Here is an 18,949-nt window from a genome sequence, read left to right as displayed (position 1 = left end):
TATAGTTAATGAACATGCCTGAACAGATAAGCGTCAGTGTGAAATTTTTAAATCAGTGTAACCCTTGCATGCTAATTGTTGTGACATATCAATAAAAAACAAAAAAAAATCCAGGACCAAAAACAGCTGTTTTTTTCCAAATAAAACTATTCCAGTCATACGGAGATCTACATAAAATAAGTCAGATTCGTTGCACTTTCTTCCACCTGCAGCCTTAATTCAAAATTCAAAATAGCACGATTCGTTTGAATGCCGATCAATTAATAACGTCCAAGCAGCTATTCACATTCCTAACAAAACTAGTGCCACTCTCTGCGAGGAGTACCTGCTTTCACCAGCATGTAATTATAACCTCAACGATCTTATCTCAAATCTTAATTAGAGATGTTACTCGACTCGCAAACACCCGATAGTTACCGCGAGAGTGTAATCCCGGAAGCAGAGAAATACATGATATTAAAAAAGAGAAAGAAAATGTCAGTTAACGCGTTCACGCACGTGGTTTGAATTCGGACCGATCAAGTTGATTCGCGCAGTTCTGCAGAACGGGCCCCAGGTGGCGGATACATGTTCGAACGAGAACGCAGACATGTGGCGAGTCTTCGGGAGCAAGAGCGGGAGGAAGTTATCGGAATAGGAGGGATAATCGAAGTAAAAAGAGAGAGGAGAACCTACAGTCCGGTGTTCCAGGTGTAACTTGCCGCTCGCTCGAGCAGTGCACTGCCGAACGCTAAACTCGGCAGGCGGTTCGTCTCCGCGTCGCGCCACTTGATACCGCAATTCTATCTTTCTCGCGTTTCGATTCGCGCGAGGAACGCGTCGAGTGTTTCCCAAGTTACGAACGATGTCTCGGTAAAGCAGATACCAAGCGGCGAAGGAGCGAACGACGCACGGAAAGATGTCTTCGGAGCGATTTCACAAGTGAGTGGATTTTTATGTGTCACGTGCGTGTATGCGAGAATATATGCGTGTGTGTGTGTACACATGTGCATATGTGTGTGCGTGCGCGTGTATACGCGCGACTCCCTACATCATTTTCTTTGCTCTTGTTTTTATACGCACGCTCGCACGTAGGACTTGTCCCGGGGTCCGGAAAGCGGAGAAATGTCGTGGGGCGAGGTACTCGCCTTGGAATTGAAAAAATCTCCGAGTCGACTGCGCGCTCGATCGCGCGAAGCGATTCAATAGTGCAAGGGGAATAGCGGTTAAAGAGGTAGTACACCTGAAGATTCGCGCGAACACCAGCATGGATCAAATTCACAAACTGAACAATCGGAATTTTCCTTTTTAATGCGCATCGCTGCTCCTCGATATTTCATCTCATATCGTATCACAAAAAACATGAACGCGATAGAACAACGCGATCATTAATCGATTACACAAAAGACTCTGCGTTTTCGTCACGATTACAAATTCAATTTTGCTCGAATAATGCAACATTTGAAAAGATCTTGCTGGTATACAATTCGCAAAAATATTTAACACGATTTACTGAGCTGTTCTACTATTCGTTTAAGTTATTAGGGATGGGCCAATAACGATCTTTTGCTCGTGTTCATAGACAATCACGAACGACAGATATTAAAAAAAAAAAAGTGACATTGTACAATTGAAGCACAAACATTAACAAGTTGTTAAAATAAATTGGGGCAAACTAAGCGTCACGCGATCATTGACATATGATGCTTTAACACGCTCGTTAGTATCATCGGATAGGTAAAAAAGGGCGATAGCGATCGCGTGAAGTGATACATAAAGTATATTAAATAAAGAGATAAAAAATTTCCAAATATCTAATTATCTATAAACCCGGAATAACCGTGATCACAGGCTGTTTCAATTGCGGCACGGCGTGCGCATCTCAACAAAGCGCGTGCGGAATTTATACATGAGAGAAGAGGCTCGTGCTCTTGTTTTATTCGGTATGGATTTATTAACCGGATCATTTCTCGGTAGAGAAATTCCAAGCTCGTGCTAACGCTGTTATTCGACGATATCGTCCAGGCAGCGGAAAAACGCCCGTACCAGAAATGAACGTTGGCACGCGAAAATTATTTTTCGCAGAACGCGAGACGCGAAAGTCGCGCATTGTGTCTCGCCTCGGTAACCGCAAAGTGCGCATATTTGCCTTAACACATTCCAATTTCCCTAATTAAAAGGAGAGAAACCGCGAATATCGCTCGTGTCGCGTGTTGTATATATAATTTAACTTATAATTAAAATATCATGTCGCGCGAGAAAAACGTATCCGCAAGCGACAGAATAATCTGATATTGTGACGCGTGGATATTTATATACATATATAACTACTTCGCGGAGGTTTCTGTTCACGATTCTCTTCCGAGAAACGCGAGAGTAATTAGAAAACAATCCGATTGAAACGTAAGACACACGGTGATGTGTCGTATAATAAAATAACAGATCAGCTTTCGCAACGCTGTGCTTCGGATAAGCAAAAATATGCTTTCATTATTAACGGCGGTGCAAGTGTTAAGAATAAATCAAGCATTACGACAGCATAAATACTTTTTAAGCCTTTTAAGCACGCTCTTAAGTGCACGTACGTTATAGGCTCAGTGTACTAATTTACTTACGAATGTTCAGGCATTTTGCTGTAGACGTTGCATTTTTCTGAAAGTCTTGTGCATGCTATATCACATGTATTAAGATAATGTACAGAAAGTATTCCACACACACACACACAGATCACATATGTATATAGAAAGTACTCCAGACACATATGTACCTGTGCATGTAAAACCTTAAGTTACAAAATTGAATTTAATTGTTCGAGATGGATAGTCTCGAGTAAACTCGTTAACTTAATTTGACTATATCCACGATGCTCTCAAGTATAAACTCATTAACTTCACGTTATCGTCCATTTAACAGTGTAATAATGTGCTATAATATCATCTTAAACATCAATTGTAATAGTCTGATCAAATCATAATTTATGCATGTAATTATCAACAAAGAACACATGCAATGTAAAATGCAATGACATTACAATTAGTGCAAACCAAATAAGTTTTTTGAAATTCTACAGATTCTTTTTTACTTAATAATTAAAATTATCACTAATAATCATGTATCAACAAATCCACGGATTCCTACTATTATCTACATCTGCTTTCCAACATAATTCATTAAAAGTAATTTAAAGTCTATATCCACTTCGATACTTTTAATGAATCCTTCCGATCTTTAGCGACGATCGGAACAAGTTGCGAGAATTGCTCGAGAACATCTAGCAGATCGAACAAAGAATAGTATAATGCACAGGCTTCTCTTTGCCAAAGGGCCGCGCGAGACGGCGCGTTGGACGTTCTGAAGGAAGCTACGAGAAAGGATTGTAATGCGCGAGACGAAGGAGGAATGACCCCGACATTATGGGCAGCCTTCGAAGGTCACATAGATGCCCTGAGACTGCTGGTCGCCAGAGGGTATGCGTGCCTAATATTTCCTTTTGTTCCATTTGCCGTGACTAAGTGAATGATCGGCAAGTGTTATATACTTGCGTGCGTTAATGGCGCTTACATTCAATATCCGAAAACTTTCTTTGTAATAATTAAGAAGCATGTCTTCACGCTTACACAGCCGGTAGCGCGGATCGATCGTTTTATTTTGTGAAAGAACGAAAAGAATCGGTGAATCGCGTGTCAGGAGGGTTCTCCCCGTGAATGCGGGTGCACCGCAACCATAAACGCACGCGACTATACCTTACAATAGCACACGATGGCTGATATACGATGAGACATTCTTGCCGAACCACAAATAATACATCTAGTCATCACGACTTATTGTCGAGCCGAATGCGCAATGGGATAAATAGATAATAGTAGCTATTATTTGGAAATCACAATCAAATGAATTACTAATTTACATTTATGTAATATTTAACTAATTACTCAATCGTCAATGAATTCTATACACGAATTTTAAGAGGACATTTTTTATTACTTTTTTTTCAAAATTGCGTTCCCGAGCATTTAATCATATAACAGGAATATATCGTGTAAATATGAATCTTTATATAAGAAATGTATATAGAAATATAGAAATATATATAGAAATATAAATATACATGTATATAGATATATAAATATAGATATAAGAATTTGATATAATAAATTTCCAAATATTAAGAATTTCTATTATGTATTCGTCTCACAAAACACAAAGGAAATTTTGAAAACACAATAAAACCGCATGAAAGTCATCATGTAAGAATTGCATGTCCAATAGCAAAAAGTAAAAAATAATATTAAGTTATGCCAGGATTAATGAGAAATTACATTGCGAGTTGCGGATTCGGTGCATTTGGCGCATTCGGCGACAAATGTAACTTTGCGTTTTAACCACTCATACGAGACACGGCTGCCCATCAGGCACGAGGTCGTCGTGCCCCATGAGCACGACAGCCCCACTACACTGGTGCCTGATAATTACACTCACCGAACATGCGGGGGACCTTCCACTCGTGCCAGCTCCAAAATGCAGGGAGTCTCTCAGGATGTTTCCGGCGACATATCACGAACACCCGTAGAACATTTGTAAATCTTCACAACAGAGCGTTGAAAACTGCATTAATTTCTGATAGTCCACCACAATCTGGAAATAAATTGCAATTAGTTGCGGACTATATTAGCTTATTTAATTAATTAAATCAATTAGTCCAGATAATTTGACCTTCTACACAAAGATATTCTTATAAAATAATTAAATTTCATAAATCAAATTTTATAAAAAACTATAATTTATAATGTATTCGTAACTATTTATAAACTTGATTATTATTACAAAAGATCTGATAATTATATTAGATAAAATATATTAGATTCATCAGTATAATTGTCTCTTATCTGAGCATGTCTCTAATCATTGTAGGAAGAATATATAGTAACTTGTAAATGAGACAAAATAATTATTACAAAATACAAATACAAAATTATAAAGATATTGATCATAATTATGATCTGATGATGATTTATAACTTGATAATTACTTTGTATCATTCACAAGTTCATGTAGTGTTTGAAATGATTAGATGCATAATTAAATGATTACATAACAGACAATTATACTCACAAATTGTGCAATTATTAGGTCTTCTAATTAATATATTTTACAAGAACAATAGCCTTTATAAATCACAATGCAAATTAGCTGCCTTTTATGCCGCAAAATATTAAAAAAGTTGTATCTCTCAATGCTTCACAGAACTTTCTCCAACCATCATGCAAGCAAGCGTTTTGCATACAAGATAATTAGATGGATAATTACATCTGCAGATATTTACCATTGATGGTAATCATATTTCTGGCATACATGATAAGAATCAAATATAATTTTATACCAATCATGGATAATTTCGGTACACGAAAACATATTTTACATAGTTAACCACTTTATTTGTCTCAGTGCAAATAATCACGGGGATTATCTTCATGTCTACCACATTGAAAATCCATATTTACCGAAATTATACCGACGTCGAACAGACACTGAAAGTAAAAACGTTTCCGATGCAAACTCCCATCGACATTCTTCGTTCCTGCAAGCACTCTCCGTCCCCCAAGTTCCTCACTCTGCTTTCGTATATTACGATCGACAACATATGCTGGAAACAGGAAACACGCATTACAGGTGTCCATCGACTGCACAATAGCGGAAATCGCGGTCGAGCGCACGAAAGACAATGAGCTGTATATACGTGACAAAATAGTGGGCCGACGAAGCGTACCCCCCGCGGTGCAATCAGTGCAGTATATAATAAATGCACTACATAATAAATAAACAACATGCGCTTCCACTTGTCACTCGTCTACTTGAGAAGATGTTCCGAATGAACATATCGATATTGATCACAAATAATCAATGCAACGGCAATGACCCCAATATGGCGGACAACGGATTTCGTGATATCGTTTTCGCCTGCCCGAATTGCTGGTACAAGTTTAATACTCGCTACACACGTATTACAATCGTTAGACAGCTGATTGCATACATACCAGATAATTGACGATCGACATCGTCCGCCGCGTCTTTTGAATGGGGTTAAAACCAAGAAACAATCGCCGTGAGCCCGGGAACGACCCTCCCTTCTCGAAAGTTCTGCGAAAAAGGACCGCCAAATTCTTAGATCAACCAACGGAACAGCGAAACGCGGAATGACCGTTACAACTACATAGACCTAGCTGCAACTGAGAAGTCGCAACCCCCCGCGACTTGTGTCGCACAATCGTGATTTAAGATAAGTGCGCGACTAATCTATTAGTATCAACGAGCAAGATAACTGGCCGCTTCATTTTATGCCGGAGTGATTCGACCGAGACGAACGGACGACGAGATCTCACCTGAACGGAGGCGCCTTGAAGCTCGGTAAAACTTTGGAAAATCGGCTCTGATGGAGAAACGGCGCGAACCGGACCGCGGAACGGCGGAAACAAACCGCCGTGTAGACGACGCATCCGCCGCCGAAAAATGAATCCTATAATTCCCGCCACGCGACTATAATTTAAAACGATAAAGATGTGCGGCTTTCTCAATTCTTTAATAAAATCGAGATGCAACTTCTCTGTTCCGCTATGTATCTATTCAGATTAATTGGTTCTCAATAATTATGTTTAATTCGGTACAATTGTTGCAGTATAGTACGATTGCGATTTATCAATGCGCCATTGCAAAGGCGCCAATTTTTCAGGTTTAATAATGAATTATAATTAATTATTTGTAAATTGCTTCAATACCTTAGTTTCCAAATATGCGTTTTAAATACGCGAGAAATCTTATCTTAATATTATATACTAGTTATATCTATGTTACGTTTATTATCACAACAACTTTGAGATTTTATCATCCTTTTTCATAAAATTTGAACGGTCTGTCTGTCCTTCGTATTGATGTAATGTTATCGTTTTATTATAGAGGCGATCCGGACAAAACCGATTATTTCGGCAACACTTGCCTACATCTGGCAGCGGCGAGGGGCCATGAATTCTGCGTGAAGTTCTTAGTGAAATTCGGATGTAATATCTGGTCGCTGGACATCGATCGACATTCTGCCAGGGAACTCGCAGCAATCAACGGCTGCGAGAGAATCCTGCAGTTCTTGGATCTCGCTCAGGCCGATCAGGAACTGAACAATCGCAAGAAAAGCCGGCTGCTTCGGGAAAAGGCGGAGAAGGATGCGGAGAAGAGGTGTAGCTGGAATGCGAATTGTTTTTGCATCGCCTGCGAGAGAATAATATCGCAGAGCTTCACGGATCGTACAGTAGAATCGTGCTCCTACGATAGAACATAGATGATTGCACAGGGTTTCAATTCTTCTTTTTGCATTCCTACAGCCAGCAAATTGTTCTGTTATATTGAATCGTAATGTATTGAACTTTTTTAGACAAACATGACGATTCATCAGCGTTATAGAGTTACCAATCTGAATTAATTTTCAAAGTAATTTTCAACTAGCTTAGGTTGCTCTCCATTTATCTAATTTTATTTCAAAATATCTTCCTTATGATGAATGCACAAATGAATTATCGAATTAGAGACATTGTTATATAATTTTATAACATTAACTTTTATAAATGTAAAGATTGTCTAGTCTTTATTTATTAATTAATGTGTCTAAAGTTTTTTATTTTTATGTTATTTTCTCTTTTGATTCTCATTATTTCTTTTCTAATACGTCAAAGTTTTTATATTGATAGAAGAAATATCTGTTTGTTAAGATTGAAAGAATACATGAAAAAGCAGAAGATGGCTGAGATGAGAGCAGAGAAGGAGCAAAAAAAACTCATAAAGGATCGTGCTAAATCTGACTTGGACACAATGAACGAGATGAACGGCCAGAGGCTCGGAGTACTGACCTTTAGAGGCCGAATGAAACCTTCGCCGACATTCAGCGACATCGTCGGTACCACCACAAAGAGAAACGGCAGCACAGTTTGCCGGAAAGCTTTAGCAAAGAAAGCCATCAATGACTTTAAGATCGTAGAAGTAAGAAAAGAAAAGAAGCTTCAAGAAAGAGATAATTCAACGATTCATGAAATATAAAAATCTCGAATTATTCAGAATTAACTTTTAAAAGTAGAATGTTACATTTGCATGTTAAAAGCAAATCAGTAATATATTATATAATATATTATACGCGTTATTATATTGCAGGTCGAAGTAAATGGAAAAAAATCCATTCGAAGTTTAACCGGCGTTCGACGGGACTCTGAAGTTATGTATGTAGGCACGTACGATACTCAGCCTCAACACATGGGCAGAAGAGGCAAGATTTCCGACGTGTGGGGCACTCTGAGTAAATCGCAGAGCACGCCCGACCTCTTAGGTGAAAGGATATACGACGAGGAGGAAGAGGACAGGGAGGAAGAGAATCTGAATGTTACGAAGGACACCACTTTCCTTCAGGAACCAGCAAGCATCTTCAATCGACCTGGTTTCGGGTCGGTGGCCTTCAGAAGGACGGTTAGTCTTAATATTTAAAATTTAAACAATAGTTTGTTTTGCAACGATCAGTTATATAAATTGGATGAAAATGATAAACTCGAGTTGTAGCTGGCGGAAATTTAATTATGAGTCTCGTATATATTATTTCTCGAGTCTATCGTCTCTTGTTTTTATAATTATTCTAATGTCACGCTTCTTATGCATTATAATGATAAACTTAAACTGGCAAATGTAGGCGTTCCGCACGACTACGCGCGCAATAACTACATCCAACTGGTAAGAAATCAGTACGCTTTAATATTATGCTGGTGTATTTTCTCCGCAACACAAGAAGAGCTATCGTCCGCCTCAATTGAGTCATGAATCCATAGAGAAACAAAGAAACAAGTTGTGGGAATTGTTGCGGAAACACTAACGATCTCCTAAACGATTGCGCCATATTACCACGTAACAGAGACAATCGTATGCACCGACGACGTAATTACAGTGAAAGACGAGTAGATAGAAAATATTAGCGGCAGATAAGCTAATTAATTTCTTTCTGAATATTGCCATTGCATGAGACGCATAATTTTTGTTTTCAGATAACATCTACGCTGGACAATCTGCCGGTCACGCAGACGGACGTTCAGTTTCAAAACGGTAACGTTCCTACGAATGGCTCCGCAAATGGATCCATAAACAGCAACAAGTTTAGCCCTAACGGACATAACGAGGAGACCAGTATAGGAAGTGCCGGTAGTTTAGCACGCAGACAAAGCCTGTGGGACGAGGATTTGCTTTCAGGTAAGTTAAATAAGCATTGTGTGATAAACTGAAGAAAATTATTACATATTATAAATTTAAAAATTTACTAATTTAAAAATGTACTATATCAAATTGATATCTGTTATATAGAAGGCGAAGAGACGGACGAAGAATGGACACCCTTACAAAGATTTTTAGTTGCCAATAATCTGATGTCAATACAATCTGTCTTGGAGTCGGAGCAAATTGATCTGGAAGCTCTCATGCTGCTTACCGAGACCGACATAGCAGCCCTCAAACTTCCACTCGGTCCCAGGAGAAAGCTTACCAACGCGATTGCAAATCGGAAAAAAGCTCTGAGCGCACCGGAAAGCGTCATTAAAGATAGCAGATTGTGAAAATAGTGTGCTATAATAATAGCTTTGTAGTAGCTATTGACGAAATTATCCGTTCATCCATACAAATGTGACAAAATAACTATTAATAATATGTGCAGGAAATATAGATTAGAGACAGGAAAATATAGAGATTTTAATCATCAAACGTAAAACCGAAATTTTCTCATACGAATTACAAAAAATTGATCAGTAAAATTAAAAAAAAAAAAGGATGAAAAATATGAAAATTTGTTACAATTATTATAAACTTCGAGCAGGTTGGATAATGAATTATACATTGTGATGGTGCTATTTTAAATGTAAAAATATATCTGCACAGTTCTTATTACATATCATAATATTCTTAACAGAATTCTTTTGTGCCTTATAATTTTCATAGTAGATCTACTAGTATATTTTCCTACCATTTATCTACTATATTTCCCTACTATTTACCATCATAGAATACTAAATATTTAAATGATCTCTACTAGATTACTATAATTGATCAATATTACACAATCAGTAAATTATGATCATAATTACGCAAGTGATACAAAGATTGCAAGAAAAATAAGAAACTTAGAAAAAAATTATGATTAATGACATTAGATAATTAAATAGTATATATGCCATAATAAAACAGACAAACTTTCAACACACTGCCATAAAACATAAGGCGTTTATGTTTGTAAAAGCATGTTACTGTTGACCGACATCTGCTCAACGTGCTACATTCCAATTAGGTCTACGCATCGTACTATTGTACTATACACGAATTTCAAAAATGCCAAATTCACACATTTACTCGAGTAATGTAATCATACACGTTATCATTAATTGATACATCAAACCGCGTGCGAAGTAATTATTGGATATCACCGATAGGTCTCATATTGCGCATGATAATCGGGATTCATATTTCATTATCATTTATGAGGCGTAACCGTCAAAATTAGCTGCTGGGATACTGTAACAATAGAATATTGGACCTTGGCTCATTTTCAAGTATAGATAGGTACTTCAGCTGTCTGCTAAATAGGAATGTTTGTATGTAGAGATATTTTACTCATCTGTAGTTCTCTCTCTCTCTCTCTCTCTCTCTCTCTCTCTCTCTCTCTCTTTCTCTGATTTCCCACTTTATCTATACATTTCAGATAAAACGATAAAACGACGTGTAACTTTTCGTATTCCGATGATGCAATTGCAATATAGATTAGATTATGTCTAATATTGATTTTGTATAAAATCGTGTGTATAGTGCATATTATACTATACGAAATTATACGCAAAATGTACAAAAGAAATGCGTGACAATAAAATATGTATATATGCATACCGAATAATTTTTATTCGCACAGGAAAGGAAGCATGTAGTGTAGAAAAGAAAAAACACCTCTGCACGTAACTTCTTTTTTTTCTCGTGATTTATTTGTAAATGATTATCTTACAAACAAGAGGCGCAAAAATATACAAGCTTCTTATGTTCGCAAGAAAGTAACAGCACCATTTCACGCCTTGCCATGAACGCGTCGTGCCTGATCAAGGCGTCATGTTCGTGCAAGTCTCATGTCACGGTACACTCATTCTCGCGGAAATGCACCACAATTTGCAGCGATATGAATCTGGTAATAACAGAAAGGAGAAAATAAATAAAGGGAGATTTCGACCGTTTATAAAATCTTTCAGTATGTCGTCTTACTCAAACGTAGTATGTTTCTATACGTTCCTATACGACATAAATATAAAGGAATACACATTGCATTACCACGGATCGAGGTCTTTTTGTGCAGGATATCTCAAAACTTGCGATCTTTGCGAACGCAATTTTAATGGTAGATTCCACTAAAGTAAAATCGTTAGCCACCAAAGAATCAATCGTTGAAATTAAGATCGCTAGTTGCGAGGCAATCAATATACACAAATATAAAATATATATTACACATTTTAAGATTTCTTATATAGTTTGCACTGCGAATAATCCCAAAGCACTGCTTGCAAAGATTATCTCATCGCATATAAAAAAAAAAGGAAGAAAAGATAAATAAGATAAAAATATACGTCGTATAAACGTATCATATTATAAATAATAAATTTGTATATACGATAATTTCAAATTAGCTTGATGCATACTGCGGCATATGATGCTACATCTCGTAACCGCAGATTTCCGACGAGATAATTCTCCCATGAGAAAGGGAAAGCTCCACGTGTGTGGGAAAATTCTTTTCGCTGACCTCGAAGTGTCGTCTCTCGCACACAGATGGCCATTATGCAAGCCAAGAAAATGCCAATCGCGCATACACCAGTAAAACGGCAGCATGCATACTCGAGAGCCGGCCACTCACTAACGAAAGAAGAACTAAACGATTGCCACCGGCGATCTTACGATCAAGGTTTTGATTATGCAATCGGGAGACATACCACGAACACATGAAACGGAACGGTGGCAGGTCGGTGCCTGTAGAGTTATCTCGACATCGTACCGCCGAGATTGGTGCGCTCACTTACGGATAAAGTGTACCTAAGTATGGCATCTTCGTAAGAGATATATCTAAGAGTTACGAATTACTTTCTTCTATCGTAATTACGAAAAGAACATTTACACAGGAGATTTCGACAGTTGGAACGGGCGTCAGGAAGAAACGTGTTGTGAGAATAATTGCGCAACATACAGATTTGTCGAGCAGCCTCGACTCGATTTGGCTCTCGCGTTCACTCTTGCGTGAAAGAGACACCTTTCTTCCGTGACTGTGTTCGATCTGCGTACGGTAGACATCTAAACGGTTCACTCGTGAAAAATAAATTCTCCACGGTTGTTGCATGTTGCTTTTTTTTTCACTGGTGCAAGACTCTCTCGCCTGCGTCGCCGCCGATCTTATCATTCAAAGAAACAGAAGTCAATGATTAAGTCCTTGGGATTTCATTAACTGCCGATCGCATCGATAAATATTGTTAAAGCTATCGCATAGTAGTCAATATCAGTAGTGATAATAATATTAGCGATATATCTATGGTTATCTTTTTGCCATTATTAGCATACGCTATATTTACAACTGAACAACAATCTTTGCTTCTATCATGAATACCGCGCGAGCTATCTCGCGAGGAAACGAATAGAAATGTATATTGCGCTTCTACGTGATTTTCAAAGGACGACTAAGCGAACTTTCTTGTCCAACAGATGACGGAGTTACACAGTTAGGCGTACATAGTACGTAACGACTTGCAATTTCGTCATGAACACTCATAACAACTTTTAACAGCCTTGTCAATTTGTTATTCGCAATTAATCGTCTTCCAAATTCAAATAGAAGCAGCATGAGGCGTACTAGCTAGAAATAATGTACATTCACAATCATCATCTTAAGATAGGGCGGCGTCTCACTCACTGATACAAATCGTTAAACACAATTTCTTTATAAAATACACTGTATTATGTATATATATATATATATATATATATGTGTGTATATATGTATGTAAGTACATGAGCATGTATGTATACGTATATATACGCATGTATATATACATATATAAACATATATATACATATACCAACGTGTATTTGTATATACATATATATATATATATACACACATATATATATGTATATATATTGCAATCTTTATCACATCTACTTGACAAAGCCTACGTTCAATAAGACAGATAGTTGAGATAATACAGCAAACAAATTACTCCGACACTGCCAAATACACTGCCAAAAGATGTAACAAAACAAATTCATTTTTTATTATAGACCATCGACGTAGACTTTGTTCGAGATGTAAAACTTGACACTTGTTTGATAATTTATCTCTTTCTACTAGTCCATCAACAAAAACAGGATTATACTGTATTACATTGTCTCGTCGCTTATTCGTCACCATGTCAATGTTAAATTTTCTAGAAACTCTTAGAAAACAATAATTTCTTACACAACTGAAATTTCATATTACACAATTTAGTTTTTTTTTTCAACTTCGTCACAATTCGCAACGAGGTATATTTAGGAAAATTTTCAATTATACCTCGTAACACTTAACTAGTATTATTCAGATGTTTGATAGATGAAACGTTCGATCTCGGTATCTTCTAATTATACCTAATGGCATAAAATTCTGGCTACACAAAATGAAAGTAGAGAACTCAGACGACTTGTCAATTTGAATGTAATATGTACGATAAAATAAAAGTGTTGAATATTGAAATATGAAATAAAACAGGATGTACAAACAAGTAACATAAACAATATAATTAATTATAATTAAATAGATATTATACAAAAAAGATAGTAGCTCGATGATATACTATACAATAAGATATATTTTAACAAGAATTTAGAAAACCAAAAATCAATTCTAATATTTCACAAATAAAGTTTAGAGTGCGATCAAAATCGAACAAATCTTATCACTGCACTATTCTTAATTCTATTGACATATTCCAATATGTTAATATTTCCATTTTTTTCGTTGTATCTACGAAATGAATCAATGTATCTATTCGCAATACTAAACTTTATTGTTAAAAATTTCTTTCTAAAAATTATTACAACATTAAATACCTTATAAAAAGTTTTTTTAACATAAACTCCTCGTTTCTCAATGCACCTGGCCCACCGACTCATATAAACAGTTTTATATTTTTAAAAACATATTTTTGGTTGATCAAGTGCTTTGACAAACATGGAAATTATATCGGAGAATATTCTTGTGTAAAATCTTTCTTACTATAATAAATTTTAAGAGAGCATTGCGAATAATATAATTGATTCGTCTTCACAGGTACCAACGATGCAAATAATATAAAATGTTTTAATGTCGACGTATTACTTCGTATTATTTCGCCAAAAAGCACTCAAAAAATTAATTGCCTATGCTCATGATATAATAACAACAATATTATATTCAGCGACCTAAACAATTCTTGGAATATACGAACGGATATAATACAATCGTATCTTCTCTGTCTCTTTCTCTCCCTGTCCCTATTTGACAGAAATTGCCATCAGTTTATAGTGAAAAAAAAATTTTCGTTTGATCTATCAAGAATTTCATCCATATGTGATGTAGCAGGCCGACGATAATGATTGATAAATACCAGGATGTCTACCAGCTGCTACAAATTTCGATATACTTATCAATCTTGTTCATACAAAGACTTAATATTTCAGATTGATATTATATGTCTGGCTAGTTCTTCGCAAATTGATTTATAAATCGACAAAATGACAGTCTCGTATACAAACTCTTGCACATGAAATAAGACCAATCATCGTATGTGGGCACTTTGAACAGCATTAAGACACGTTCGTGCGCTCTCATTTGGGTAGCTCTATATGCACTGATAACGATACACAGTTGCACAATTGCACTTTTAAACTTCTTTTTCATGAAACCATTATCGTGAGAAATTAAAGAACAATCAGAAATTCGAAGTTTTAGCGTACCTCATCATCTTGTTAATATAAAAACTCCCGTGAAATGAATCAGTTAAGCGACGACTGTAACCTATAATCCATGAAACACATAAGTATGATATACTTGAATCATTTTTAAATGGCATGTAAATTAAAATCGGCAGTAGAAGGTAACAGAGACACATACGAACGTGCTTATCTGGCAGTGTGAACCACTACCGTTTTCCTCAAACAATTACACGTAACTGGGAACTATATAGGGGAGCTGAACTATTTAGTTACGAATTGATCAATTAATTAACAGGGATCAAGGGAGTATAACTACCTTATATGTCGCGCGCCGTTACATGAAACGCATACGTTTGTGCGTGGGGGATCCCATATCCACATCGTGCGAAGCAGGCCGTTTATGATTCCGAGCGAGTTCGTTGTTAATAAAGGCCGACAGTTCAGCTTGTCGTCCACTACGTCGAGACATCGGTGAACCTGAAAAAAACATTTAACATTCTTCAGAATTTGTTCTGTCCGAACTTGATACATATTAAATATAGATATCAATTATGTAAGTAAATATTACAATTATGGGTTAATTTTGAAATACTCAAATATATAGAAAATTTAAACATTAAATTCGACATTGAGTAGCGTACCAGATAATGCAATGGCCTCTCTAAATGTATGTAACTCGGGATCTGGGTCGCTGCCTGATGTTGGTGTTGAAGCGACAACCATACTCGGTGTTGGGCTCTGTGATGGAGGAGAGCCACACACCATCATACGCGGCTTAGGTGAACTTCTGTAGTAGCACCCGCAAATTACATCAGGTTATATAAAAACATGATCTATATTGATTTACTTGCTTGTTCATTTAATAACAAATAATAGCAATGTGACTATTGTTATTGAGGCATAAGATAGTAATATCTTTCAGATGAATTGCAATCAAGACAAACCTGTGCGAATGTGGTCGGGGTGGCGGTGGTCTGCCAGCCAAGTATGCAAGAAGATCTTCTCTACGTATCATACGTCTTTTTTTTCTCGCCCAATTGAGAATTTCTTTGCTGCGTTTTTGCTTTCCCATTTCTACTCCTAAATCGCTACAACGCCTCATGCTATCGATGGAATCTATTTTAACAAAATTTAATTAATGAAATATATATATATATATATAACGCACACGCGCGCGCGCGCACACATACACACACACCGGTACTAGCAAGTTCATAAATATGCAAATATATACAATCTTTATTAAGCAAAACCTAAATCTCCCCAAATAAACCATTATAAATAAACCAAAAATAGATGATAAATTAGGCAACAAAGATCATATTACGCAAATGCTTGTATTATAGATTTAAAAATTTTCACAAGCATTATTTAAAAATATATGCAAATAACACAGATCTTAGACCAATATCTGATATACATAGGCACATCTTATCACAATAATTATTTTGAATTATTTTTATCTCAAACAAGTTTAATTTTTTTATATCAAACATATTTAATTATTTTATGTTTAATTCTTTATGCCAAACAAGTTTAAGGCAATCAACCTTGACATATGCTATATATAAGCTAATAATCACATAAAAACTACTCACAGTCAAATATTAAAAAGTTATTTGCTCAGCTTTGCAGTATTAATTATGACTTTATAATTGATATCTAATAATATTATGCAAGATCTAACTGTCATAAACAAGATATAAATAATTTATAAACAAGTGACAAAAATAAAAGGAATCATATATTTCATAATATCTAACAATTTTTATATTGTGTCATAATCAATATCAATCATAATCAATAAATTAGCAATCCTCAATTCTTTAACATGACTTTCTATGTCTTTCATTGCATGTTAATTGTGTTCTTACTGCAATCAGCATCCACTAACACTTGACCCTGACCATCAATTGTTACAAGTACTTGTTTGCAATCACAAATATATGCAATCACAGAACATACCAATATACAGAATGTTCTTAATGTGACATTCAGATTTTAAGAATGATAAAAAGAAAAAGAGAACAAGCAGACAAAGATAAGCATTGAAGAAACGCGATAAGATAGGGAAGGAGGGTAAAGAATAGATGGACGGTTATTCAGTGGACACTCGTGACGACGGAAATGAACAAACGGAGTATGCACCTTTGTACAATGACGTGACAGTGCCAGCAGCAGTTTGAAACGGTACCCACAAAGATACACCCAGCGTGCGATCTGTAAAAGAACGAAACGTTAGATTAGACGATCGAATCTGATCAAATCGGATCGAATCGATAGCCAAAGAACACACAGCGAACCTTCTAGATGCGATTGATCGAGAGACAAAGATCGCGAGTTGAGAGTTACGATATGCGTGTTACGACGCGGATCGTTCTCGTAACGTCGCACAAGATGGATGTCAACGGGAGATGGTAACAGCGCGACACGGCATGGCCACCGTCGCGGCCACAAGCGCTCTCATGTACTCCGAAAAGAGAGCAAAGGGCATCGCGGTAATATCGCTAGGAACGTAGACTCGCCTTTGTACAGCTGGGCGATGGCCGACGCTGTAGTTTGGAAGCTCGCCCACATCTGCTGCGAATAGACTTCCTTCTCATTGTGCAGCTGGCTCTCGTAGTCTGGTTCGGCTTCGATCGATTCGGCACATTGCTGTTCCCAGCTACTATACCAGAGATCCATTATCGGATCGTCCTCACTCCGGTCGTCGGTCATCGTTGGCGATCGTGCGATCGACGCACCGCCGTTCACTCCGCTCTAGCGCACTCTTCCCACCGCAAAACACACGCACACACACACACACACACACACGCGCGCGTACCACAGGCACGGACACACGCGCGCGCACGTGTACAATTCTCACCGTGTGCAGTAACTGAGCGTGAACGAGAACACGCCTCGCCCACTTAGCTGCTCGACGACACACGCGTGACACACGCACACACGCACGCACGCAAGCGTGCCCGATCGGCACGCCCGCAATGAATTCCGCAACGTCCGTGAGCGAACGAACGGACGAACAATCAGCAAAAGCACTAACGACACGCTGAAGGAGTGTACAAAAGCGTCGAGCTAGACAATGCAAATGTCAACTCACGGTCTTGCTTCGCAACTTTTCGTAACACGACGAACACTGCGAGCAGCCGTCTGCAAGTTAAGTCGCGGCCATATCAATTACGCCACTATGGGAATATCAAATCGTCCCTCAATATCTGTACATTTATCACGCACAAGAAGCGAAATGGAAGATCGCTGCGAAAATCAAGTCTAGATACGTAGTCTCAGGGTGACCAATATACATGTGTCTCAGGGTAACCAATATACGGATGAAATTCTGCTCTCGCGCCATCTGCAGACACGATGTCGTAATTCGTATGCAGGGAGATTGCGACATTTTTCTAATCGATAAATATGTAACATTCGAGTCATGAGTCTGGGCAGAGAGAAACCTGAGAGCGGCCAACACGACATTTCCTGCGACACCGACTTTCCGCACTAGAGTCCCTATAGTAAGAGTCTGGCCAATATGGTCCAATTTTTGATTGGCTGGATACGAAATGGCACCACCAATTAGTGATAGCAAAGTATGCGGGATATTTGAATAGCAGTAACAGGAAAAGGAAAATTAAAATACATTTTTACAATTTTTTTATTATTAAATTTTTATATTATATAAGTTGCATAGTCATGGTTTTATTATTAAAAACAGGTTTTTCTAATTTTCCAATGTGACAACTTTTTCTTATTTTAAAATTAATGAAACGAATTTTAATTTCGTGGGATAAATTGTGACATATTTTTAATGCAGTACATTCAATATCTTTCATTTTTTCAATAAGGAAATATAATGTTATAATTGCTTTGCTTAATATAAGGCAAATAATGTACAATTACATAATTCATTTCTAAGAAATAATTAAACGTCGTATCG

General features: G+C 37.1%; 2 protein-coding genes and 1 long non-coding RNA gene across 4 annotated transcripts; 2 read left to right on the top strand and 1 right to left on the bottom strand.

Moving 5' to 3' along the window:
* The first annotated feature begins 495 nt into the window (after positions 1-495).
* Sans (SAM_USH1G_HARP domain-containing protein Sans) lies at positions 496-10,891 on the top strand. Its single transcript, XM_011145135.3, has 7 exons — positions 496-921; positions 3,303-3,446; positions 6,931-7,203; positions 7,734-8,001; positions 8,170-8,478; positions 9,045-9,246; positions 9,358-10,891. Exons 1-7 carry the CDS (start codon positions 899-901, stop codon positions 9,603-9,605), a joined length of 1,467 nt encoding a protein of 488 aa, XP_011143437.1. The 5' UTR covers positions 496-898; the 3' UTR covers positions 9,606-10,891.
* A 2,986-nt stretch (positions 10,892-13,877) lies between these two features.
* On the bottom strand, positions 13,878-17,733 carry LOC105185543 (UPF0472 protein C16orf72 homolog). Of its 2 annotated transcripts, XM_011145134.3 has the most exons (6): positions 17,541-17,733; positions 17,164-17,235; positions 15,960-16,131; positions 15,657-15,802; positions 15,332-15,492; positions 13,880-14,705 (listed from the first exon to the last, which is right to left on the bottom strand). In XM_011145134.3, exons 1-5 carry the CDS (start codon positions 17,731-17,733, stop codon positions 15,350-15,352), a joined length of 726 nt encoding a protein of 241 aa, XP_011143436.1. In that variant the 3' UTR covers positions 13,880-14,705; positions 15,332-15,349. The 2 variants fall into 2 exon arrangements, with proteins under 2 accessions (XP_011143435.1, XP_011143436.1); XM_011145133.3 differs by having other exon boundaries at positions 13,878-15,492.
* LOC112589170 (uncharacterized) lies at positions 15,499-16,008 on the top strand. Its single transcript, XR_003113335.1, has 3 exons — positions 15,499-15,568; positions 15,652-15,830; positions 15,938-16,008. It is a non-coding gene; the product is annotated as an uncharacterized LOC112589170 (long non-coding RNA).
* Positions 17,734-18,949: the final 1,216 nt, after the last annotated feature.

Source organism: Harpegnathos saltator, unplaced genomic scaffold (genome assembly GCF_003227715.2).
Source record: "Harpegnathos saltator strain DR-91 unplaced genomic scaffold, Hsal_v8.6 scaffold414, whole genome shotgun sequence".
NCBI classification, from domain to species: Eukaryota; Metazoa; Arthropoda; class Insecta; order Hymenoptera; family Formicidae; genus Harpegnathos; species Harpegnathos saltator.
Note: the sequence above shows the minus strand (reverse complement) of the source record. Positions and strands in the feature narration are given on the sequence as shown.